Genomic DNA, 27,740 nt, shown 5'->3' on the forward strand with positions numbered 1-27,740 from the left:
ATATTAATTTACGTGTCCCGGATTTACATTTACTATGTTACGTCTAGTCTATGAAACCAGGCTGGTGGAGAAGGACCATCTCATTTCAAGCAAGCACATTTCTATCCATGTTTACTCTCCTCGCTGACTCTCCTCAATTAACTTTGACCTTTTTCAAAAGGAGGCAAGAGAGGACTGAGGAGGTGAGCAAATCTAATTGATAAAAGGCCCGTGACTATCGTGTGACAAGGCGTTGAAGTACGTTCAAATTGTCTGCTGTATTTGACAGGAGAGGGCGCTGTTCGCCTAGAAAGACAATAAAATGGAAGACAATGCAACTTTTTTATTTTTCTTAGGAATATTAAGGTTTATTAATAATATGATCTCTTAACAACATTATTTATAATGCCACTTGATAACACTTTGCTTTGAAAACTGCTTATTGTAAAGCCATATGCACTGAAAACATGCTAATCACAAAGGTATTTGTAAAAATCTCTCTATACATATAAATACTGTGTTATCTGGTCATGAACATGTTCTCTCCTTGTCATGTACCATTCTATATGGTTATTTCTATATGGTTATTTGCCCCAACAGGTGTTAAGTCTGGTTAATGAAAACTTGTAAACTTGTTTGACAGAGGATTGCTGAGACTCTTCCAATGCAGTTTAGCACACACATTGAATTTCTACTTTCTAACTCACCAAAAAAGAAAAGGAACAATAAATTGTCTCAATGGAGACATTGAGACATTGTTTTATCTGAGAGGTTTTGCATTCATTTTGAAATATTTCAATTAAAGAGAGTACATGATCTGTTTCTTTAAACCATTAACCTTAATATCAGATGATATTTTCCTATTATTTTAGGTTTTGTCTACTTATCTTGATTCTCATAGAGAGTGTTGAAATGTATTACACTGTAGAAGCCTTTAATCTTACATTTCAATGTATGGTATAGTTACAAAAATCTTAATATATCAGAAAGAAAAAACAAGCTTAAGAAAGTAAATAATTAAACCACAAATCTCACACCATCCTCAAGCCTCAGATACATTAACACAAATCACTAATGTCCTTGATACTATTCCTATCATCGGTAATATGAAAATAATTACATGTTTTTGTATTTACATACAAATTGCTTTTGATAAATTGGTTTGTGTTCTTTGTCAGTCTAATTCTACAATCATGCCCAAGTAAATGTCGGTAAATAAAATGGGAAGGCATATTAAAATGTGTGGTATTTTTGCCCCCAAAAATATATGAACAACAATACATAATTAATTGATATTCAGATTTAAACCAGTAAAACCATCAAATATGATGAAGACTAAAATAGAAAAAAAACGCGGAGGAACAGTTACAAAAACAGTCATCACAACAGGACAGAGGAAAAATATATTACTCTCACATCTCTTCGGACTTCAGTAATTACAATGGGATAGCGATGTGTGGGTTTGACCAGTTCTGGACTCTGTTACCGTATGTTTTGTTGTCTTTGTCACCACGGTTACTGTTCCCTCCTTTGTTGTGGTAACATTCTCCTCAGACACCTCCTGGGTGGAGAACTGCATGCTTGGCATCTGGAGCCGGAAGGTACCAGCAGTTTCATCTAAACCCTGGCACTGGAGCGAGGATCTGCTGCCCTGGGGAGAACCTTCTGGTGTTATGTGGAGGATTCCTGTTGAGTGGGGTTTCAGGTTGAATTTGGGGGCCTTGAACCAGGTCGACTGCTCTCCTTCTTCCATCTCCTTTTTGCTGCTCTCAGCCTCTACCTGCCCCCTAGACTTCCCTGGTACAAAGCCAATGGAGACCACGGGCGTTTGTGATTCTGAACTATCCCGATCTAGCATTTCTGTCCTGGCCGATGAGGACACCACATTGTCTTGAGTTTCCTCCTCTCCTTTTGCTGTCTTCTTCTTAAATCCCGGGAAGGACATTTTGCCTGATTTCACTTTCATCCCCTTGGTTTCTCCGTCAGTTCCTGAGGACTCATTGACAAGCTTAGCACTCATTTCAAGGTCCTCTTCTCCACTGCCTATTTTTGAATATGGTGAGGAGAACTCTATCTTTGGAAGCTTGAGCTTCCCTAACTTAGCTTTATCCTCCTTGGATCCATTCTGGAATGTTGGATCTTTCTCACCATTGAGGCTGGAACTAGACCCCTCACCTTTTAGGGTTACATCAAATGAACCTGTTTTGCCTGGAGAGAAGGTAACTTTGGGCAGTTTTAGCTTTGCTCCCTTTGACTTGTCATCTCCATCCACATCTCCTTCAATGCTCAAAGCAGCACTGTTTTCCTTGGATCCTGACTTTCCAAACGATGGCTTCATTTTGATCTTTGGCATTTTGATTTTTGCCTCTCCAGACTCTACACTGGTGGACATAGTGGAGTGGTCTGTTTGGGGATTCACCAAAACAAATACAGCTTTTTTAACTTTGGGCATTTTAGGGCCTTCACACTCAACCTCTGGGTCCTTCAAATGTACTCTAGCTTCAGGTGAAGAAATAGCAGGTAAAGCCACCCCGAACTTGGGTATTTTGATTTTTTGTCTTGTACTTGTATCTGCCCCATGGTCCCCAGTTTGAGATGCTCCAATATCAATGTCTATATCTGGTATTTTGTGGGATTTGATTCCAAGATGAGGTAATGTGAATCCATTGTCGGTGCTGGCATCTGTGCCAGTGGGCTCGGCAGAGCCTTGTTTACTCTTCAGCCCCACAGGCATTTGAAACTCGATACCACGTTTGTCTTCTTGTTGTCCGCTGTTGATCTGTGCTCCTCCTTGGCCTGTTACTGAAGGACCTGAGATCTCCACATTAGGGAGTTTGAATTTTGGCAATTTGGCACTAATCTCTGGACCATGAGGTTCACCCTCTTGGCTGTCTCCTTTGGATACTGAGAAGCCCACATCTGGGAGGAAGATGTTTGGCAACACAGAACCACCTGCCTCCGCATCTGCCTCCGCATCTGCCTCCACATCTGCACCTTTTCCAAGCTTTGTCTTCTTAATCATAAATCTACCACTGACCCCTTCATTCTCTTTCTCAGTCTTCTTTGTGGCTGTATCTAATGCTTGATCTCCAGTGTTCTTCATTTTTGGCATTCCAATTTTGAATTTGGTGCCTTTGACTTTTGGCCCCTTAACTTTGGTACCAGAAGTTTTAAGGTCTAAGTCAGGCAACTCTATTCTTTTTCTGTCTTTCTTTCCCTCAACTTTGTGGAAGCCTATATCCAGCTCCAGATCTCCTTTTGGGCACTCTATGTCTATTGTTGGCATTTTGATTTTCATCTTATGGTCTCCCTTTGAATGTGAACCAGTTTTGTCTGAACTTGTCTCATGAACCTCATCTCCATGGTTGGGTTTTCCAACATTCATGTCCAAATCAAGGTTGGGAGTTGTAAACTTTGGTAAACCAATCGAAGGCATTTGAATCTTTCCTTCTGCCTCAGCGTTGGGATGTTTGATTTCAGCATCAATGTCAGCAGATTTTCCCTTTGGCAATGTAATATCTATCTTTGGCAGTTTGATTTCTGGCATCTTATATCTTCCACCCTCACCTTCAATTTCCAATTCAGGTGCATTAACATCTCCAGTTTTTCCTTTCGGAAGTGATATGTCTACCTTTGGCATTTTCATATGTGGCATCTCGAATTTTCCTCCTTCGACTTCCATTTCTGGTGCTCTAATTTCTCCAGACTTTCCTTTCGGAAGTGATATGTCTAGGTTTGGCATTTTCATATGTGGCATCTCGAATTTTCCTCCTTTGACTTCCATTTCTGGTGCTCTAATGTCTCCAGACTTTCCTTTCGGAAGTGTTATGTCTACCTTTGGCATTTTCATATGTGGCATCTCGAATTTTCCTCCTTCGACTTCCATTTCTGGTGCTCTAATTTCTCCAGACTTTCCTTTTGGAAGTGATATGTCTACCTTTGGCATTTTGAATTTTACTCCCTCTGCCTGAATTTCCATGTCTGGTGCTTTAATCTCTCCAGTTTTTCCTTTGGGAAGTGATATATCAATGTTTGGCATTTTCATATGTGGTATCTTGAATTTTCCTCCTCCTTCCATTTCCATTTCTGGTGCACTGATTTCTCCAGACTTTCCCTTCGGAAGTGATAAGTCTACCTTTGGCATTTTCATATGTGGCTTCTTGAATTTTCCTCCATTTCCCTCAATTTCCAAATTAGGTTCATGAACAACACCAGTTTTTCCTTTTGGAAGTGATATACCAATATTTGGCATTTTAATATGTGGCATTGTGAATTTTCCTCCCTCTCCATGAATTTCCATTTCTGGTCCTTCAATGTCTCCAGTTTTTCCTTTTGGAAGTGATATACCAATATTTGGTGTTGTCATATGTGGCATCTTGAATTTTCCTCCCTCTCCACAAATTTCAATTTCTGGTCCTTCAATTTCTCCAGACTTTCCCTTCGTAAGTGATACGTCTACCTTTGGCATTTTCATATGTGGCATCTTGTATTTTCCTCCATCGCCCTCAATTTCCAAATTAGGTTCATTAACATCACCAGCTTTTCCTTTTGGAAGTGATATATCAATATTTGGCATTTTAATATGTGGCATTGTGAATTTTCCTCCTCCTTCCATTTCCATTTCTGGTGCACTGATTTCTCCAGACTTTCCCTTCGGAAGTGATAAGTCTACCTTTGGCATTTTCATATGTGGCTTCTTGAATTTTCCTCCATTTCCCTCAATTTCCAAATTAGGTTCATGAACAACACCAGTTTTTCCTTTTGGAAGTGATATACCAATATTTGGCATTTTAATATGTGGCATTGTGAATTTTCCTCCCTCTCCATGAATTTCCATTTCTGGTCCTTCAATGTCTCCAGTTTTTCCTTTTGGAAGTGATATACCAATATTTGGTGTTGTCATATGTGGCATCTTGAATTTTCCTCCCTCTCCACAAATTTCAATTTCTGGTCCTTCAATTTCTCCAGACTTTCCCTTCGTAAGTGATACGTCTACCTTTGGCATTTTCATATGTGGCATCTTGTATTTTCCTCCATCTCCCTCAATTTCCAAATTAGGTTCATTAACATCACCAGCTTTTCCTTTTGGAAGTGATATATCAACATTTGGCATTTTCATATGTGGCATCTTAAATTTTCCACCCCCTCCTTCAATTTCCATCCCTGGTCCTTCAATTTCTACACTTTTTCCTTTTGGAAGTGATATATCAACATTTGGCATTTTCATATGTGGCATCTTAAATTTTCCACCCCCTCCTTCAATTTCCATCCCTGGTCCTTCAATTTCTACACTTTTTCCTTTTGGAAGTGATATGTCAACATTTGGCATTTTCATATGTGGCATCTTGAATTTTCTATCTCCTCTTTCAATTTCCAAGTCTGGTCCTTCAATGTCTCCAGTTTTTCCTTTTGGAAGTGATATATCAACATTTGGCATTTTCATATGTGGCATCTTAAATTTTTCCACCCCCTCCTTCAATTTCCATCCCTGGTCCTTCAATTTCTACACTTTTTCCTTTTGGAAGTGATATGTCAACATTTGGCATTTTCATATGTGGCATCTTGAATTTTCTATCTCCTCTTTCAATTTCCAAGTCTGGTCCTTCAATGTCTACAGTTTTTCCTTTTGGAAGTGATATGTCAACATTTGGCATTTTCATATGTGGCATCTTGAATTTCCTATCCCCTCTTTCAATTTCCAAGTCTGGTCCTTCAATGTCTCCAGTTTTTCCTTTTGGAAGTGATATATCAACATTTGGCATTTTCATATGTGGCATCTTGAATTTCCCACCCCCTCCTTCAATTTCCATTTGTGGTCCTTCAATGTCTCCAGTTTTTCCTTTTGGAAGTGATATACCAATTTTTGGTGTTGTCATATGTGGCATCTTGAATTTTCCTCCATCTCCCTCAATTTCCAAATTAGGTTCATTAACATCACCAGCTTTTCCTTTTGGGAGTGATATATCAACATTTGGCATTTTCATATGTGGCATCTTACATTTTCCACCCCTTCCTTCAATTTCCATCCCTGATCCTTCAATTTCTACACTTTTTCCTTTTGGAAGTGATATATCAACATCTGGCATTTTCACATGTGGCATCTTGAATTTTCGTCCTTCCATTTCCATTTCTGGTGCACTGATGTCGTCAGACTTTCCCTTAAGAAGTGCTAAGTCTACCTTTGGCATTTGAATTTGTGGCATCTTGAATTTTCCTCCCTCTCCCGGAATTTCCATGTCCGGTCCTTCAATCCCTCCACTTTTTCCTTTGGGAAGTGATATAGCAATATTTGGCATTTTCATATGTGGCATCTTGAATTTTCCACCTTCTCCCTCAATGTCCAATACAGGTGCAGTAACATCTCCAGTTTTTCCTTTTGGAAGTGATATGTCTACCTTTGGCATTTTCATATGTGGCATCTTACATTTCCCACCCCCTCCTTCAATTTCCATTTGTGGTCCTTCAATGTCTCCACTTTTTCCTTTCGGAAGTGATATATCAATATTTGGCATTTTCATATATGGCATCTTGAATTTTCCACCTTCTCCTTCCATTTCCATTTCGGGCGCACTGATGTCTCCATGATTTCCCTTCGGAAGTGAGAAGTCTACCTTTGGCATTTTCATATGTGGCATTTGGAAATTTCCGCCCCCTCCTTCAATTTCCGTCTTTGGCCCTTCAATCCCTCCACTTTTTCCTTTGGGAAGTGATATATCAAAATTTGGCATTTTCATATGTGGCTTCTTGAATTTTCCACATTCTCCTTCAATTTCCACCGTGGATACATCAATTTCTCCATGTTTTACTTTTGGAAGTGATATGTCTACCTTTGGCATTTTAATGCCAGGCATCTTGAATCTTCCACCCCCTCCCTCAATTTTCACTTTGGATGCATCAATGTCACCAGTTTTTCCTATAGGACGTGATAAATCTATATCAGGCATTTTGATGTTTGGCATTTTAAATTTGCCTCCCTCCCCGTCAATGTTTGTTTCGTGCTTGACTTTAGGCAGAGTTACATCAAGATCAATATGGGGGGCTGATACATCAATAGTTGGCATTTTAGGGATTTTCAGGTTTCCTTCATAACCACTGATGTCAGCCTCAGATACATCTGGGATTAACATTTCTTGCTCAGATGTCTTGGCAGCTGGCAAGGATATCTCCACTGATGGCATTTTGACCTTTCCTTTGGCATCTACTTCAGCACGGGGCCCACTCCTGTCAAAGTCTGCCTCCTTTGAGCCAAACCCTGGCATGGAGAACTTGGGCATTTTGATTGTAACATCAGGTGCATGAAAGCCACCTTCCCCTTCCATTCTACTATCTAATGAGGCATCTATCTCTCCCTCTGGTAGTTTACCTTTAGGAGATGACTTCTTAAACTTTGGGAATTTTAGTCTATATTTTCTATTTGTTTTGTCTGCTGGATTTTCTACACTGATCCCTGGCTTTGGAATGTCAACTTTCCCCTTTTTTGTCTTTATTTCCACGTCAGGGCTGGCTATTGATACATCTTTCTTAGATATTCCAAAAGTTGGCATTTTCATTTTGGGCTTCTTTAGTTTACCTTTTATTTTTCCATCTCCACCTATTTCTATTGATGCTGGTCTGCCCTCACCATCCACTCGTGGAGGGCTAATATCAATATCATCCTCTGTGCCATATCCTTCTAGGTTTACATCTCCACTAGACTTCCTACCAAATTTAGGGAGAGAAAATCTTGGCATTTTGAGAGAGACATCTGGCATGTCAAAACTTGCCCCAGAGTATGGCCTACCACCCTCTGCTTTTAGTAGCTCCATCTCTTCCCTATCATTTCCTTTAGCTTTTGACAGCCCAAAGTCTAAGTCAACCTTCGGTGCAGATATGTCTACCGTTGGCAGTTTAACAGTTGGTAACTTGACTCCACTCCTACCCTCTGCTTCAATTTTGGGCATTTCAAACTTCCCACCTTTGACTTCAAGGCCTTCTTTGACATCACACTCTGGGTGCTTCATCTTTGGTAGCGACACATCAAACTTGGGCATTTGAAACTTTCCTCCTTTTCCAGAATGTCCTTCTATGTCAGTTTCTCCCTCTGCTTTTCCTTTTGGGAGTGAAATATCAATCTTTGGCATTTCAAACTTTCCACCTTTGGCTTCGGGGCCTTCTACTTTGACTTCACCCTCAGGTAACTTCATTTTTGGAAGAGAAATGTCAAGTGAGGGCATGTGAAACTTTCTCCCTTTACCACCATGCCCCTCAACCTCAATATCACTTTCTGCCTTCACCTCTGGAAGAGAAATGTCAATGTTAGGCATATGTATTTTACTGCCTTTCACTTCTGGACCCTCTAATTTAATGTCACCATCTTTTGACTTCATTTTTGGTAATGATATGTCGAATGTGGGCATGTGAAACTTTCCTTTTTTCTCCGAATGTCCTTCAATGTCTATTTCCCCTTCTGTTTTTCCTTTTGAAAGTGAAATGTCAATCGCTGGCATTTGGAACTTGCCTCCTATTCCAGAATGTCCTTCAGTGTCAATCTCACCCTTTCCCTTGGGAAGGGAAAAGTCAATTGTTGGCATATCAAACTTTTCTCCTTTGAGGTCTGGTCTTTCTAAACTGACATCTGGTTCTGGGGACTTTATTTTTGGAAGGGAAACGTTGAATGTTGGCATATGAAATCGTCCTCCTTTACCAGAATATCCTTCAATGTCAATTTCCCCCTCCATTTTTCCTTTGGGTAGTGAAATATCAATCTTTGGCATTTCAATCTTTCCACCTTTGGCTTCGGGGCCTTCTACTTTGACTTCACCTTCAGGCAACTTCATTTTTGGAAGGGAAATGTCAATTGAGGGCATGTGAAACTTCCCCCCTTTGCCACCATGCCCCTCAACCTCAATATCTCTTTCAGCTTTCCCTTTGGGAAGAGAAATGTCAATGTTAGGCATATGTATTTTGCTGCCTTTGCCTTCCGGTCCCTCTAGTTTGATGTCACCCTCTGGGTGCTTCATTTTTGGTAGCGATACATCAAACTTGGGCATTTGGAACTTTCCTCCTTTTCCAGAATGTCCTTCTATGTCAGTTTCTCCCTCTGCTTTTCCTTTTGGAAGTGAAATATCAATTGTTGGAATTTCAAACCTTCCACCTTTGGCTTTGGGGCCTTCTACTTTGACTTCACCCTCAGGTAACTTCATTTTTGGAAGAGAAATGTCAAGTGAGGGCATGTGAAACTTTCTCCCTTTACCACCATGCCCCTCAACCTCGATATCACTTTCTGCCTTCAACTCTGGAAGAGAAATGTCAATGTTAGGCATATGTATTTTACTGCCTTTCACTTCTGGACCCTCTAATTTAATGTCACCATCTTTTGACTTCAATTTTTGTAAGGACATATCCAATGTGGGCATGTGAAACTTTCCTTTTTTCTCCAAATGTCCTTCAATGTCTATTTCCCCTTCTGTTTTTCCTTTTGGAAGTGAAATATCAATCTTTGGCATTTCAGTCTTTCCACCTTTGGCTTCGGGGCCTTCTACTTTGACTTCACCTTCAGGCAACTTCATTTTTGGAAGGGAAATGTCAATTGAGGGCATGTGAAACTTCCCCCCTTTGCCACCATGCCCCTCAACCTCAATATCTCTTTCAGTTTTCCCTTTGGGAAGAGAAATGTCAATGTTAGGCATATGTATTTTGCTGCCTTTGCCTTCTGGTCCCTCTAGTTTGATGTCACCCTCTGGGAGCTTCATTTTTGGTAGCGATACATCAGACTTGGGCATTTGGAACTTGCCTCCTTTTCCAGAATGTCCTTCAGTTTCAATCTCACCCTTTCCCTTGGGAAGGGAATAGTCCATTGTGGGCATATGAAACTTCCCTCCTTTGACACCCGGTCCTTCTAAACTGACACATTCTTCTAGTGACTTCCTTTTTGGAAGGGAAACGTTGAATGTAGGCATATGAAATCGTCCTCCTTTTCCAGAATGTCCTTCAATGTCAATTTCTCCCTCCATTTTACCTTTGGGAAGTGAAATATCAGTCGATGGCATTTCAATCTTTCCCCCTTTGGCTTCGGGGCCTTCTACTTTAACTTCACCTTCAGGCAACTTCATTTTTGGAAGGGAAATGTCAATTGAGGGCATGTGAAATTTGTCCCCTTTGATTGCATGTTCCTTAGCCTCTCCTTCCATTTTTCCTTTTGGAAGAGAAATGTTCATCGTTGGCATATTAATGTTCCCCCCTTTGACTTCAGGGCCTTCTAGGCTGATTTCTCCCTTTCCCTTTGGAAGGGAAAGGTCAATTGTTGGCATATGAAACTTTCCTCCTTTGACTTCTGGTCCTTCTAAAAGGATATCTGCTTCTGGTGACTTCATTTTTGGAAGGGAAATGTCAGAATCTCCTTCAACTTTGATGTCACCTTCCGCTTTTACTTTTGGTAGTGAAATGTCAATTGTAGGAATGTGAAACTTCCTTCCTTTGACTTCAGGTCCCTCTGTGTTGACCTTACCCTCTGGTGACTTAAATTTCGGGAAAGAAATGCCAAATTTGGGCATCTTAAACTTTCCCCCTTTACTGACATGGCCTTCAATGTTAACTTCTGTTAACGCTGTTATGCCTTTTGGAAGGGAAACATCAATATTTGTTATCTCAACCTTTCCCCCTTTGATTTCAGGACCTTTTACTTTGGCTTTACCCTCTGGTAACTCCACTTTCGGAGGAGAAATATCAAGTGAAGGCATGTGAAACTTTCCACCTTTAGATGCATCTCCAACACTGATGTCACCTTCTGTTTTTCCTTTTGGAAGTGAACAATCTATAATGGGCATATGAAATGTGCTGCCTTTCACATCAGATCCTTCTATTTTCATGTCACCCTCTGGTGACTTTATTTTTGGAAGTGAGACATCAAATGAGGACATTTGAAACTTCCCTCTTTTTCCAGAATTTCCCTCAATGTCAATTTCGCTTTTTCCTTTGGGAAGTGAAATGTCTACTTGTGGCATGTGGAACTTTCCTCCTTTTACATCAGGCCCTTCTACATCGACTTCTGTTCCTGACGACCTCATTTTTGGAGGAGAAATATCAATTGTGGGCGTTTTGAGCATTCCTTCTTTTCCTACATTTGAATCAATATTGACTTCACCCTCTGCTTTTCCTCTGGCAAGGGAAATATCAAGTGTGGGCATTTCAAACTTTCCCCCTTTCAATTCAGGCCCCTCTAAACTAGCATTGCCCTTCATTTTAGGAAGAGAAACATCACATGAGGGCATTTTGAACTTCCCTCCTTTTCCAGAATGTCCCTCAATGTTAATTTTCCCCTCTGTTTTTCCTTTAGGGAGAGATATGTCAGTATAGGGCATTTGAATTTTGCCACCCTTCACTTCAGGTCCTTCTACATTAATTTCTCTGTCTGATGACTTGATTTTTGGTAGAGAATTGTCAAATGTGGGCATCTGAAATGTACCTCCTTTTCCTAAATATCCTTCAATGTCCACCTCACCCCCTGCTTTACCTTTTGGGCGTAAAAGGTCAACTTTTGGCATGTTGAACTCCCCTTTGACTTCAGGCCCCTCTATATTCATGTCTTCCTCTGAAGACTTGCATTTTGGAAGAGAAACATCGAAAGTTGGCATTTTGAACTTGCCTCCCTTTCCAATGTGTCCTTCCACATCAACATTTGCTTCTCCTGATGTCATCTTTGGCAGTGAAATGTCAACAGCTGGTAGGCTCATTTTCCACCCTTTTCTGGACCTTCAATATCCATATCAGATGATCCAATCTTTGGTAGTGAGATGTCAGTTTTTGGCATGGATATATTTGGCCCTTTAAAAAAGGGTCCTTCTATCTCGTCTGGCACTCTACGCCGGGTGTCCAGCTGCAGATCGATGTTGGGTGCAGAGATGTCAATAGCTGGCATTTTAATGCCAGACAGACCTGTTGACCCTTCAACTCCTTCAGCTAAACCTTTTGCTTTTATCTCACCATCAATTTCATCAGAGTGACGGGCTGAGGGGAGTCCTAATGAAAGCTCTACCTCTCGGTGCATAAACTTTGACCCCTCCTGGAGTTTCATTTCTGGTTTCTGTAGGTTGACTTCCTTGTTTCCAGATGGCAAACTGAATTCCACTGAGGGTGGTGTGAATTTGACATCAGGAGGTTTCAGCTCCAGAGACCCTTCAGACATGGCAGTGTCCGATGTTATCTTTTTTGTTTTAGGGAAATGAATTCCGAACCTGTGGCCCTTTCCTTTGACTTTGACTTTAGCTCCAGGCACATCTGGCAGGGAGACATCTGCCTGTCCCTCTGGTTGCGTCACGTCAACTTCTCCTGTAGCCGCCTCGGCACCCTTTGCTTTCATCCTGGGACACCTTATCATCCTCTTCTTTCTGCCAGTGGTGACTACTCCTCCATGCTGCTCAGTTCCCTCTGCCTTCCCATCCTTCCTCAGCTTGAACTTGGGGAAGGCAAACTCCACATCGACGGGGTTGAGCTCCACCTTGGAAGGTGATCCTTCCATCTCCAACTCTGCTCCAGTGCTCCCTTTCTTGTTTTCCTTCAGCCTTTTCAATCCAAAACGTCCTCCCCTCTTTTTCTTCGCTTTGAAAGGTTTGATGCTCTTGACACTCTGCAACAGATATGCAAGTATGAGTTAGGTTGACATGAACCTGATGAATCTGGAATAACCAGTTGTATATCTCAATGTCAAAATGTCAATTACAAATACTATCATAGCCGTACCATTCTTTGCATCTTGGTTTTGGGTCCTTTCAGTTCCAAGCTGGTGGCGCCAGGGTGCATGGTGACATCAGCACCGGCGATGGTCCTCTTCAGGAAAAAGGAGACTTTATAAGGCTCCGCACACTGCAAGATCTTCAGGGCATCCTCATACTTCACATTGTCAAAGTAGACTCTTGCACTGAGCAACTGATCTCCTGCAAGGACACCAATCAACCAGACAAAAGTTAATATGCACACAGCACAAATGAGATAAAGAGAACAGGGGGAAATATTGAAGTCTTATAGTTGTGGTTTGCTTTTGACAATCAAAGGAAGGATATGAAAGGGCATGGCATTTTGATGTTTACATTTTATTTGCACAAGATAATGTACAGTATGTACGTCAGAACAGGTGATTGATCAATGACATTACATTCAATAAATGACACAGTACACTTAATGGAAGTTATACAAGGAAGGGATACAGATGGGAAGAAACAAGATGATTTCAACATTGCATTTTTTCAGTTATTTCTAAGTATGGAATGAATTTATGTTTGAATAGTTGACTGTTTAACATTCGATTTTATATTTCTATCTATTAAACTAGTCCATAACTAATTCACCTTAGCTGTGTCTCATGGCTTTATATTCATGCAACTCTACTTTCTCCCGTCCAGTTACCTTGCTGGAGGCTAAGATGCTTTGCTGCAGTGGAGTCTTTAAGGACGTCCTTAATGAAGATGCCTCGCTCCCCTCCACCTGTGACACTGTAGCCACTGGCTCCAGCCTCAGCCTCTGTCTCCACCACAACCTCCACCACCTCAGATGCAGTCTCCTCCTGTAAAGACACACCAGAGGAGAGGGTTTCCTCAAGGGGGGTTTCCTCAAGTCTATTGTCATGTTGTGTTGCTACCATGCTGTTTTCATGTGTTGCTGCCATGCTTGCTGTCTGGGTCTCTCTTTATGTAGTGTTGTGGTATCTCTCTTGTCGTAATGTGTGTTTTGTCCTATATTTGTATTTTATTTGTTATTATTAATCCCAGCCCCTGTCCCCGCAGGAGGCCTTTTGCCTCCTGGTTGGCCATCATTGTAAATAACAATTAGTTTTTAACTGACTTGCCTCATTAAATAAAGGATAAAATAAATAATAATAAATACAATAAAAGTCTCTTGTCTTCAAATGTAAACCGTAGAATGGCATGCGATTCTGAGTGTTTTCTAGGCCTGTGTAAATGTTACTGTTTCATGAGTATTAGTTGTTTCTTGGCTCTTTACCACTGCTTGGACCTCTGTTGAGGAATACATCTCTGCGTGGGCCAAACGAGACGACTCTTTCAGGTGTCTTCTCTTCAGACTCAGCACCTCTTTCAGCTCTGCATGCAGTTTCTCTTTCTGAACCTAAAAGGAAGAATTGTGTCTGTGTTGATGGCTCAGTTGATTGGACCATGATAGTAACGATAATAGTTCTGTCATGGGTTCAAATCCTGCATGGGCCACATACAATATAGGTTATTGTGTGTTAACTGTAAGATACAAGTATTTGGCAGGTAAATAACTTTGTAAGCATAGGGGATTGAAACCCAATGAGCTTGGTGTGTGTGTGTGTGTGCATGCGCCAACTGAATTAGCCAATGAATGCTTTGGGATATGGAGAGAAAATAACTATTAGGGATTGACAGAATACCTTCATTATAGCCACACTCATTTTGAGATTAGAGACCTTATTTCTCTCATCACATGGGCTTTGACATACTCCATAAGCTCTGTGTTAGCTGCAGCCCTGACCCCAACCTCACTGACTCAAGTACAATGACACAATCAAAACCTGCTGAGGTCATTCTATCCCCCCGGTCGCTTCTCTCAACATAAACAACCATTCATTTAGCCAAGCTCAGCAGAGATGACACTTTTTCATACAGCAGGTGGCAGGGCACAGTGGCACAACAATTGACCTCTCGTGTTAGCACACCTCAAAATATGCACAGGTGTTGAGGGCTAGAGGACATGTCGTAAACATTATTATAATGCATAATACTGTGGTCAATTCTGAAATGGTTCAAAATTTTTTTTTATAGGATATACGAGTGACATGAAAATATTATACACCAGTAAGTGCATGTCCATAAACACACAATATATTGTTTGCTTTCCTTATTTATATTTAGACCCCTCCCATGTACTTAATTCCGAGTATCAGCTCCTCCCCTCAGACGCTATAGGATCCCTACATGTAAGCTGAACAGGTCTAAGCACTCCTTCATTCCCATGTCTATCATAAAATGAGCAGGGTTAGTACGCCACGGACAGAATGTGAGGGAAATGTGCAATATGTATTATGTATGTGAAGTGTACAACGTGCATGACAGGGGTAACATGCAATGTATGTATTATGCTGAGTGTGTAATGTACAGTGTCTATTTTGTATACAGCAGAACTGTGTGTCTAAGACCATTTTCTTGGCTCTTTTTTCTTTCCTATCCTTCCCTGGCTTGAGTGTGTTAGGATATCCAAACACTCTCCACTCACCACTCTCTCTGGGCTCTCCTGGTCCTCTGGGGAGGCACTGTGGTGAGGGTTGGCGTGGGGGGCGGTGGGAGGCCTGTCAGAAGGGGGAGACTGCCTTTTGTCTTTCACCTGGCTCAGTAGAGGAGATATCAAGTTCAACAGATTAGTAAACAGCACTGCAGTGCACCACCTCAGATATGGTATATAGCATGTCTGGAACAAGTGAAAGCCAGATAGAGGCTACTCACGGCTGGTTCTCTGGCCTGGGTAAATACATGACTTTCTTCCAATTCTCTGTCAGAGTCTGCAAACAGAAGGAGATTGTGTCAATGTTGGCGTGTGATGCACAGACAGAGGGCAGATCTCAACAAGACTATATCACCTCATAGATATCATCAATGGCTTTACTTTGTCTGTTTTGACCCCACTGCTACATTGGCATGACATAATGTCATGGATACAGTACATGGATACACACATGCATATACTGTAAGATTATACCTTCTCTATTTTATCCTTTTTTCACTTGACGCAGGTATTGCGGCATGCCCATGGATTTCCAACCATTTGATTTAGTGACCGGCCTCTCAGACTGCGGTGCATTGCTATGGCACTCTTGGAATTATTTCCATGGTTTTGCATATCCCTGCACCACCCACCCTAGCCCCTCAATAGCCCTCTACTTATATGCAGGAGGCACTTGACTTTTTTGCTGGTCCCCAGCAATGTCATGCATGTCCTACCCTTTTGGTTTCATGTGATGGCTTTTTGATCAGTCTTGACATGTGTGTTTATGCGTGTGTGTTTGTCAAGGGGGGGATCCAGTACTCAGTGTCAGTGTATTTCTCATGCCTCTGTCGGGGGTGTCAGAGTGTCGGGTATCTCAGTCGGTCACGAGAACAAATTACAGACATTCAGAGTGCTCCTGTCCAGGATGGCTAAATGTTGTAAAAGCAGGGACACCCGCCTTGGATAGTATGCTTCACGAGTACTGGACATTGCAATAATAAGGCTGTTATGCATCTGATCTATTATGATCTGTATAATGTTAATGCCGGTATCAGAAATAACTAAATGGCTCTAACTTCTCGACATAGCTAAATTAAACAAACTTTTGAGCTGATTTAAAAACATGAAATACTTAGAGCTTGTATCCATAATATCCAGGTAAAGCAGAGTTCAAATTATACCGTGACATTTGGGGAGGTCTCTATTATTTTCATGCGACCTCCTACTGTATGTGTGCATGAGCTTGACATTTTTTGATGGGCCTAATCGTAAAGACGTCATTTAGCGTACAAATTGTATCACCTTTTAATGTGGCACGAACACATGAACACAAGCAGTCAGTATGTGTTCATCTGATTGTCAAACAAATCACTTCAAAAGTTGACTACCTGCGCATGTTTGTCCACTCTAAAATTATTCCAGCATCCAAAAAGTGCACTGTTCACATTATCATTTTTTAAACCATGACACAGAGGTAGGGTTGTTTGTTTAATTTGGAATATGTCACGACTTCCGCCGAAGTTGGTCCATCTCCTTGTTCGGGCGGCGTTCGGCGGTCGAAGTCGCCGACCTTCTAGCCATCGCTGATCCTCTTTTCATTTTCCTTTGGTTTTGTCTTGTCTTGTATCACACCTGGTTCCAATCCCATTCATTATATGTTGTGTATTTAACCCTCTGTTCCCCCTCATTGTCCTTGTCGGTGATTGTTTGTTTGTAAACTTTGTGCAAGATATGTTCTGGTGTGCGACGGGTTTTGTACCCACTTGTATTATTTTGGTTTTAGGAGTTTTTGAGCACTTATTAAACTGCTCCATTTTATACCAAGTTCGATCTCCTGCGCCTGACTTCCCTGCCACCAGCACGTACCCTTACAGAATAAGCTTTTACTTGAATATTTAGAATTGTAGCAGTAGGCTACAAATTGCATTTTAAACAAATAGGCGAATGGTTAAACTATAATTATTTTGAGACCCCTCCCCCTATGCCCCCCCTCCCCCCACCGTAATATGTGTATGAGTGAAAGAAGCAGCTGGCCCAGAGTGCTCCCAGTTCTGCACACTGAGTGCTCCACATAGGTCAGACCACTTTCTTTATATAGATCCAGCTCTCTCTGACCCACATCTGCATGCCTACTACTGACTGATCTATACGGCATGGAATCCTTCCATTCAGCTTAGAGGGACCTGCAGACTACAGTCCAACACACCAAAACAACCTAACCTCCAATCTGGCAACCCATCTGTTTCATTTCGCATTATGGGATTGATGTTCTGTGGTAAATGAAAAGGTTTCGAATTAACATTGGAGAAGGACATGGTACTGTCTGTGTACGTCTGTTCTCATGATATGTTCGCTGGTCAGATGTGGTGTCCTCAATGTTCTCAATGTCTTTTTAAATGCATTGGTACTATACATTGAGACATTGCACCTAATTTATCAAACAGGTTCACAGGATTAGGTTTTCCTATTTTAGATTTGAAAATGAAGTAACAGACCTTGACTTGGTGGTCAGCTATTTGCTTCTAGGGAATGGGAAAGGACAGGACAGTTCACTAACATTCTCCCGACATCAAACAGCCTGATCCCAGTCTCAGCAGGGTATCAGTCAGGACCCTAGTTAGAAATGGGATAAGAATGGGATCTTGTGATGTGTGGCTTTGTTTTTGGCGGATTGTGCAACAACAACAACGCCAGAGTAATGAAAGTGATATGAGCTGTCTAATCTCCACTTAAGCAATATCTAATTCAATTATAATTGGAATATGTTTCTATTTGGCTATACTGTGGAGTGGTTATGAAGTCAGGTTTCTGCACAACGGAACACATAGACCTACCCTTTTCCATCGTAGTGTTTGATACTGGAATTGTCTTTCTGAATAAGAGTATTGTTCAAGACAAAGAACTACAAGCAAATAGAACAAACAACCAGATCTAGAGAGGTCTCAGGGACATGCTTTCAGCAGTGGAGACCAAGCTGTTTCACTCACAGCGTGCCAACAAATACACAGTGTGTATACTACTATGTAGTAGGAAATGGGCCTAATATATTCACCTTATGAATATTTAAAAGTCCCCACATACAGTAAACATAGCTTTGATAGGAAGCGCTGTGTGTCTTGTTTGCTCTGTATATATTTTATAGCAGTTGAATCCTAGGGGCTTCCAGGTCAGTCACTTTAAACACCGATTTGTCTAGTCATCTGGACACCATGTCCAAATACTAATGGAATTCTGCAGAGGATAAATTGTGTTTGTTTTCTCCATCATTTGAAAAGTTACAGTAATTGGGTTAGCAACTAGGCAACTAAAAGAGCATCCTCTAAAGTTACAAAAAAATCTATTTCCCTTGGACTGAAGTCGTTGGAGAGTCATCTACAGTAACCCTCACATTGACAGTCTACCACAAGTTACCCCATATGTACAGCCATAGTATGTAGTATTAAGACACACACTTAGCAGCTACAGACCTGCTGTGTGGAGAAAGCTAACCTGATTTGAGCTAATGCAATGAGTGTCATGAGACCCAGGATGAAGAGAAAGGACCCTTTGTGTACACTGTTAATCAATACTATTCTGGTAATAAGTTGACGTGCAAATACAAATAGCATCAGGATTTACAAAGAAAAAGTGGTTAGTTGTGTACAACTCAGGGATAAAGTTATTCTAAAGCTATTGGATTTGAAAAACTGTTTATTCAAACAGTTCAATGCCAGGGCACATTATGATTCATGAATAAACCTCCTAAAACTGCTACATATAGATTTTAGTGTTACCAAATGCCCCCATCAGTTTTTATCAGTTATTGATCTCTACTTCCCATGAAGATGAACTACTTCTACTAGAGGGGACCTATGCCAGCTTGAGTTGTGGTGAAATAAATCTAAAATGTATTCCCCCAACTGTGTCCAAAACAAACCCACGTTAGACTCCACAATCTTCACTGCTGGATGTTGTCAATTCCCTGTTTATCAGGCCAATGAAGGGAAAGCCCTACTCGGCATAGCTGGCATTCCCAGAAATGTCAGAGACTTTAAATCATACAGATTATTTTGGGTAAAATAAAAAACACTCCAGGACACTTTTGAACGTCTAAAACTAAACAGAAAGTATGTAGAAATTATAATGGAACTATACGTTTTCAAATAACTGCGCTTTTTCTGGCCCGCAAATTGCTTTGACGAAAAAATTGGTCCAGAGAAAAATCTGAGCTGCCCTCCGCTGAATTTTGAAATGTGACCCTGGAGCCGAAATGATTGCCTACTCCTGCTTTAAACTGATCATTTGGAACCAACTGTGCTACTGTTATCCCATAAGGTACACAAATATACCTCAGATACAATATCCTATTTAAAAACCGTACATTATGAAACAAGAGACATCTATAATTATTTGTGGTATATTCTATTCTTCACTAACAGTTGCCTTGGACTGTTTATAGGTCAGCATGTGGACAGAATCAGGTTTCAGTGTCTGTATGACTTGTGAATACATCAAATCAAATTTCATTGGTCACATACACATGGTTAGCAGATGTTAATGCGAGTATAGCGAAATGCTTGTGCTTCTAGTTCCGACAGTGCAGTAATATCTAACAAGTAATCTAACAATTCCCCAACAACTACCTAATACTTGTGACATTCTTGTGACATTGGGTGTTGTAGGTGTCATGGAGGGCAGGTAGTTTGCCCCCGGTGATGTGTTGTGCAGACCACACCACCCTCTGGAGAGCCTTGAGGTTAAGAGCGGTGCAGTTGCCGTACCAGGCTGTGATACAGCCCAACAGGATGCTCTCGATTGTGCATCTTTAAAAGTTTGTCACGGTTTTGGGTGACAAGTCAAATTTCTTCAGCCTCCTGAGGTTGAAGAGGTACTGTTGCGCCTCCTTCACGACACTGTCTGTGAACACCAACAACGACGAGACAGCATACAGGGAGGAGGTGAGGGCACTCGGAGTGTGTTGTCAGGAAAACAACCTTTCACTCAACGTCAACAAAACAAATGAGATGATCGTGGACTTCAGGAAACAGCAGAGGGAGTACTCCGCTATCCACATCGAAGGGACAGCAGTGGAGAAGGTGGACAGTTTTAAGTTCCTGGGCGTACACATCACAAACAAACTGAAATGGTCCACCCAGGAACTTAAAACTTTCCACCTTCTCCACTGCTGTCCCTTCGATGTGGATAGGGGAGTGCTCCCTCTGCTGTTTCCTGAAGTCCACGATCATCTCCTTTGTTTTGTTGACATTGAGTGAAAGGTTGTTTTCCTGACACCACACTCCGAGTGCCCTCACCTCCTCCCTGTAAGATGTCTCGTCATTGTTGGTGTTCAAGCCCACTACTGTGGGCTTGATGATTGAGTTGGAGGCGTGCATGGCCACACAGTCGTGGGTGAACAGGGAGTACAGGAGAGGGCTGAGAACACACCCTTGTGAGGCCCCAGTGTTGAGGGTCAGCAAAATGGAGATGTTGCTTCCTACCTTCACCACCTGGGGGTGGCCTGTCAGAAAGTCCACAACCCAATTGCACAGGGTGGGGTTGAGACCCAGGGCCTCCAGCTTTTATTTTAAATGTTTTAACCTTTATTTAACTAGGCAAGTCAGTTAAGAACAAATTCTTAATTTCAATGACAGTCTAGGAACAGGGGGTTAACTGCCTTGTTCAGGGGCAGAACGACAGATTTTTACCTTGTCAGTTCGGGGATTTGATCTTGTGGTTACTAGTCCAACGCTCTAACCACTAGGCTACCTGCCGCCCCAAGGAGCTTGGAGGGTACTATGGTGTTGAATGCTGAGCTGTAGTCAATGAACAGCATTCTTACATAGGTATTATTTTTGTCAAGATGGGATAGGGCAGTGTGCAGTGTGATGGCGATTGCGTCAGCTGTGGACCTATTGGGGCGGTATGCAAACTGAAGTGGGTCTAGGGTGGTCGGTAAGGTGGCGGTGATATGATCCTTGACTAGCCTCTCAAAGCACTCAATGATGACAGAAGTGAGGACTAAGGGGCGGTAGTCATTTAGTTCAGTTATCTTTGCCTTCTTGGGTACAGGAACAAAGGTAGCCATCTTGAAGCATGTGGGGACAACAGACTGGGATAGGGAGCGATTGAATATGTCCGTAAACACACCAGCCAGCTGGTCTGCGCATGCTCTGAGGATGCGGCTAGGGATCCTGTCTGGGCCAGCAGTCTTGTGAGGGTTAACACGTTTAAATGTTTTACTCATATCAGCCACGGAGAAGGAGAGGGGGAGGGTGCAGTCTTTGTTTGTGAGCCATGACGGTGGCACTGTATTATCCTCAAAGCTGACGAAGAAAGTGTTTAGTTTGTCTGGAAGCGTGACGTCGGTGTCCGTGACGTGGCTGTTTTTGTTTTTGTAGTCCGTGATTTCCTGTAGACCCTGCCACATACGTCTCGTGTCTGAGCCGTTGAATTGCGACTCCACCTTGTCCCTGTACCGGCATTTTGCTTGTTTGATTGCCTTGTGGAGGGAATAACTACACTGTTTATATTCAGCCATAATTCCAGACCTCTTTCCATGGTTAAATGCGGTGGATCGCACTTTCAATTTTGCGCGAATGCCGCCATCCATCCACGGTTTCTGGTTAGGGTAGGTTTTAATCATCACAGTGGGTACAACATCTCCAGTGCATTTTTTTATAAATGCACTCACCGAGTCAGCGTATAGGTCAATGTTGTTCTCTGAGGCTGACCGGAACATATTCCAGTCTGCGTGATCAAAACAATCTTGAAGGGTGGCTTCCGATTGGTCAGACCAGCGTTGAATTGTTCTCGTCACTGGTACATCCTGTTTGAGTTTCTGCCTATAAGACGGTACGAGCAAGATGGTGTCGTGGTCGGATTTGCCGAAGGGAGGGCGGGGGAGGGCTTTGTATGCATCGCGGAAGTTAGAGTAGCAGTGGTCAAGAGTATTAGTCCTGCGTGTCGTGCAATCAATATGCTGATAGAATTTAGGAATCCTTGTTCTCAAATTTGCTTTGTTAAAATCCCCAGCTACAATAAATGTAGCCTCCAGATATATAGTTTCCAGTTTACATAGAGTCCAGTGAAGTTCCTTGAGGGCCATCTTGGTGTTTGCTTGAGGGGGAATGTACACAGCTGTGACTATAACTGATGAGAATTCTCTTGGTAGGTAAAATGGCCAGCATTTGACTGTAAGGAATTCTAGGTCGGGTGAGCAGAATGACTTGAGTTCCTCTATGTTGTTATGATTACACCATGAGTCGTTAATCATAAAGCATACACCCTCGCCCTTCCTCTTCCCAGAGAGGTGTTTATCTTTGTCGGTGCGATGCATGGAGAAGCCAGGTGGATGAATCGATTTCGAAAACATATCCTGAGAGAGCCATGTTTCTGTGAAACAGAGAATGTTACAATCTCTGATGTCTCTCTGGAAGGGAACTCTTGCTTGAATTTCGTCTACCTTGTTGTCAAGAAAACTGGAGTAGTTGGCGAGTAGTATACTCGGGAGCGGTGAATGATGTGCACGTCTACGAAGCCTGACCAGGATGCCGATCCGTCTGCCCCTTCTGCGGTGCCGTTATTTTGGGTTGGCTACTGGGATTAGATCCATTGTCCTGGGTGGTGGTCCGAACAGAGAATCCGCTTCGGGAAAGTCGTATTCCTGGTCGTAATGTTGGTAAATTGACATTGCTCTTATATCCAATAGTTATTCCTGGCTGTATGTAATAAGACTTAAGATTTCCTGGGGTAACAATGTACGAAATAATACATTAAAAAAACAAAATACTGCATAGTTTCCTAAGAACTCGAAGCTGGTCTGAACATGGAGTTAATCAGTTGTATGACTCTGGTGAGAGACATAGCATAGTAGTACTCAACCTGGATTCCTAAAGCATCATGTGCTCCCTGAACATGAATCAGACATTAGAGTCTTTGCAGAGTCTGTAGTCTCCTCAGAATTGTAAGGTGGAATCATGTAATGCACAACCTGATTACACAAAACTAAGATTGAACTGAATATGGGATTGAACTGAATATGGGATTATATGGGATTGTTTTAGCCAGTCACACTTATAAAGGCTCCTCATCCAGAGATCTGTCTTTGAAGAGGACTATGGGAACTGAAGATTAGAGATAGAGAGGGTCTTCTTGTCCTTTGAAAGCTCAGATGGAAAAATGAGCCACATCCTGAGGCAGACAGGAAATGCCTCTTTATAAACAGGAAACTGAGATATTTTGTGAGATAAATACTCAACAAGGAGAGCAAGACACAAACAACCCTCCTTCTTCCATGATAATGTCAAATATAGCACTGTTGGGTGATGAATAAATGTATTTAAAGCACTGACATTAATCTTAAATCCAGCTTTTATCTGTGTATTTTGATGGCAGTTTCCCTGTGTCAAACTGTGTTTCCTTCTGATTTTCCCCAGCTTCCTCCAAATCGCCCAACCGCCTCTTGACACTGCTACTTCCTCGTCTACTACCGACCCGCACCACTGTTCAAGAAACCTGTTGCTAGGAAACTGTAATAATTTGTTTTCTTGTTCACATTAATTCATACTAACTCTGTCACACTACCTTACAGCTCCAACAGAATAGAATTCCTGTGATATTATACCCTGGTATCCTACACTTTCCCAGTAAATAAAAACTCCATAAACACTCATATTTACATAAAAATCAGTCTTGTGATATATCTGTAACCCTCTGGCTTGTCTGAATCCACAGTATTGTAGGGGGTCAGATACAGTCTCCCTATTTCAGACTGGAGAGGGTTAGCTGCTTGCATTACACTCCGCTACGCAGCGGCATAAACATCTATCTATAGTCTATCAACAACATTCATAACAAGTCCCTGCAGTGACGATAACTCCAGAGCAGACTGTCCCCCCCCACCCCCCACCCCCGTGGATGGTGCTGGTGTCCCATTAACACGTTTGACTCCCCAGTCCTCAGAGGAATGGCAGGGGGATCACACACACAGACATTCAACACATGCCATCAAAGGGAGGAGAGGGCTACGGGAACACACACAGTTCAAAATCAGATAGGAGTTGTTACCGAACATCCTAACAAGCAGCCATGTAAGTTCTTAAGGTTTTTAAACCTTAAGATGGTTTTTAAATAGCTACTTAAAAAGATTCCCAATGCACACTTTAACATCTCTAAAATGACCAACACATTCACATTTTTCCTAGGCAAAAGGTCACTAGGGGCCTGAGAACCAGAGGGAGGAAAAATAACTTGAAAATAACTTTTACATTTACATAATACTTATATGCCTGTTACTGTCATTTATACCTAGCCTTAACTCTGGGTGGTTCTTGCTCTCCATAGCGGGATTACCATTCTACCCAACTTGCCATGGCATACCAAGCTATTGGGCTGGGGAGCAACACTCAGATCCTGTGACCGGCAGGTTGCAGCTGTTGCCCGTGTGTAAAATTAAGAGTGTTTGAAACAATCGCGTGATGCTACTACCTCATCAATAATCTTTGCAAGCAGGAACAGCAGCAGGAAGCAGCAATCCACAATGACCATGCTGAGCATATTGTATGGTAACATAGCCCTATGCTATCAACAATACAAGTGGCGTTTGTCCTTCTATACGGCCTGTGCACTTATCCAACAAATAATAGCTATGTTATCAATACCTAGCAATGTGCAGTCTCCAGACTTCAGTCAATGCTGCACAACACAGTTAGACAAATGTTTTTAATAAAATAACGGGGGGAAAAGAACATTCTCAAACAACGATGCAGATAACTAGATGAATAGATATGACATGAACAAGACTAAAGTATATTACCACCAGTGAACTTGATTCCATTCTGCACTATGTACAAACAGTTGAACAGCCATAACGCAGAGGTTAAAAAAGTCCTGCCACTATCCTAACCTGAGATACATGCACCACCGGCACCTACCCACTGCAAAATCCCACTCTTCCACATGTACTGTCCACAAACTCTCAGATCTAAGAAGTCACAATGAGTCAGATCTAAGACAATTCCACTGTAGTGAGATTGAGACTAATCCTACCTGGTTGATACCGCTGTCACAGTGTGCTACCTCCCTGGGTAGAGGTGAGAGATTCACCTGGTAGAGAGATCTGAAATCACACACTGTTCTCTGTCAAACTCTCACTCACTCACTCACTCTCTCCTGATCACCCTGTTACCAGCCAGCCTGTCCCTTCACTGAAACCTCAGTTGGGAAATCTGGACAAGCCCCATGGCATCTCTAGGTGGGACGTAACGAGAGTAATGATTGGATGAGGGCAAGGGGATGCCCCCATATTAGGAAGGTGAGGGGCAGGACTGTCAAGATAGGGGGGAGGAGGAAGGGGCCGGAAACTTTGACAGGACTCAGTCAGATTGTCATGAGCTTTCTTCTGCTGCATATTTGACAAAAAGACAGGAGACAACTCTTCTTCAGCGACATGTAAACTACCTGCCTGTCTGGCTGCTGGTGACATTGTTTAAATTCCCTGAGGAGTCAAACAAAGTGGAGGAATAACAAAAGGAATTATCTTCAGATCTGGGATAGCGGAGCTAATGTTGTGGGGCTATTTTTATCCCTCGAGCTCAAAATAAGAACAGGCCTGGGGTCTTAATTTAGAGAAAGTGTGACTCTTCTGGGGAGAGCAGGTGTTATTGTGAGCTTAACACTGAGTGTACTGTGTGTATTGATGGCCTGTTACCTATTATAAACTGCCCTGCTTGCAGAGCTGAGGTAGTCAAAGTGAGTGCTGTGGTGGTTCATAACCACCATGCCTGCATAGACATGGAGTAATACCATCCATTCTGCCAGCTGGACCCCCATGTGAGCCACACAGGTGGTCCCATCGAGCCCTGGCCAGGGACACAAGCCTGCCACTGGAGGCTGCCAGGGAGATCAGGCCGCTTGCATTGTGTTAACGCTGTCATTGTGGCATTCCGCTGCTGACACAAAACTAGGATTTAGACAGGGGGGCTCGGAGCATTGGGGGGTGAGGTGTGGTGGGCAGCTGGCTTGGCACGGGACAGAGTGTCCCAGTGGCCCAGGAATCCCCTCGTGTCAGCGGTTCGCTGTGCCAGGAAACTGGAGCAGGCTGGCTGCGGGGGGCTACAGGGGAAAACATCCCCACTGGGATCTGGGATGGGCTGTGCTCTGGGGACAGCTGCAGCCCATAATATTGACTGACTGTTGTTGTGACTCCAGAGGTTGGTCACATGTGGTCACATGATAGCTGTCTGGTCTTTAACAGTGTGTGTGTGTGTGTGTGTGTGTGTGTGTGTGTGTGTGTGTGTGTGTGTGTGTGTGTGTGTGTGTGTGTGTGTGTGTGTGTGTGTGTGTGTGTGTGTGCGTGTGCGCGTGCGCGTGCACGTGCGCTGTGCGTGTGCGTACTGAAAAAAACAGAGGCCGAGCAGACAAAAGCCCAGCATCTGTAGACAATGGGATGAAAAGCATTTCTTCAAGCTAGCTAATATGACTGCACTTTGTGAGGGCAGAAACCCAGACAGTATAAATGAAATGTAGAAACATGGCAACCAGAAAACATAAATCAACTGAGCATCCCTTCCAACTGTGGATCCCTGTCTCAGGCCAGGACAACAACATCCAAGTGTTCAAGAAGACACAAGGAGGAAACAGATCTCAGTAGATAAGCCAGCACAGACGTCATATAACAACAGGAATGTCTGCCAGATAAGGTTACACTAACTTAACACAACTGTCAGCTAAACAATGCTCATATCCTCTTCTCATTTCGCTTTGACCTGGCCATCCGTCTAGGTGTATTTATAATCAAGGGACTTGGTGGGGAACCACTCTTTAACATAAATAACAAGAGCGAGAGATGGAATTTGTCTGTGACATGTTTCAGAAGGGAGGTCAACTGGAGTGGGAGGGGTTGCTAGTGCTACCACGTAGCATGGCATCGAAGCAAGTCTATGGTTTAAACTAAGAACTGATTTGAGTTGCGTCTCTTCATAATACAAAAATGTTCCTGTGAAATAAAAGACACTTTGGAACACACATTTCCCCCAATAAAATTAGATTGGACTTGCCAATAGATCTGATTCAAGACAGAACAAGTCAATGATGTTGTTACTCATCAATATTGTGTCTCCAGAATCTATTGAATGCAGCTCGACAAAGCAATGTCTATCACTAGGAAGCACAACACGGCTAATGAACAGCAGATCCCCCATCACTCGTCCCCCATCCCTACTGACCTGCATCGGAAGAGGGCGTCCAGGTGACTCTGAATATCCCACGCAGACACTCACACATGGTCCAAAGAGACGCAAAACCACAGAGCACACACACACACAAACACACTTTGACACACTGAGAAACAAACAAAAAAAGAGAGATGGGTGCAACTGAATGGACAGATAATCGTCTGAAGGTTAGCACTCTGTCTGTCAGTAGGCTGGTGGAAGACCTGGCTGTTTCTGGGCTAGCATGTAGAAAGAGCGTCCCAGGCTGGGAAAGAGAGAGAGAGAGAGAGAGAGAGAGGGATAGATAGAGACGGAGGGAGGGAGGGATGGATGGATGGAGAGAGGGAGGCCGACAGG

At 42.5% G+C, this 27,740-nt stretch overlaps 1 protein-coding gene across 2 annotated transcripts; it reads right to left on the reverse strand.

The window, feature by feature from the left end:
- Positions 1-318: 318 nt before the first annotated feature.
- LOC106580742 (periaxin) lies at positions 319-27,670 on the reverse strand. 2 transcript variants are annotated; one of them, XM_045703575.1, is made up of 7 exons: positions 27,396-27,670; positions 15,432-15,487; positions 15,205-15,312; positions 13,954-14,076; positions 13,360-13,516; positions 12,697-12,890; positions 319-12,583 (listed from the first exon to the last, which is right to left on the reverse strand). In XM_045703575.1, the coding sequence occupies exons 1-7, from the start codon at positions 27,451-27,453 to the stop codon at positions 11,687-11,689; spliced, it is 1,593 nt and encodes a 530-aa protein (XP_045559531.1). In that variant the 5' UTR covers positions 27,454-27,670; the 3' UTR covers positions 319-11,686. The 2 variants fall into 2 exon arrangements, with proteins under 2 accessions (XP_045559531.1, XP_014017577.2); XM_014162102.2 differs by lacking the exon at positions 27,396-27,670 and adding an exon at positions 25,219-25,422.
- Between the last annotated feature and the right edge of the window lie 70 nt (positions 27,671-27,740).

Source organism: Salmo salar, chromosome ssa20 (assembly GCF_905237065.1).
Source record: "Salmo salar chromosome ssa20, Ssal_v3.1, whole genome shotgun sequence".
In the NCBI taxonomy this organism is placed as follows: domain Eukaryota; kingdom Metazoa; phylum Chordata; class Actinopteri; order Salmoniformes; family Salmonidae; genus Salmo; species Salmo salar.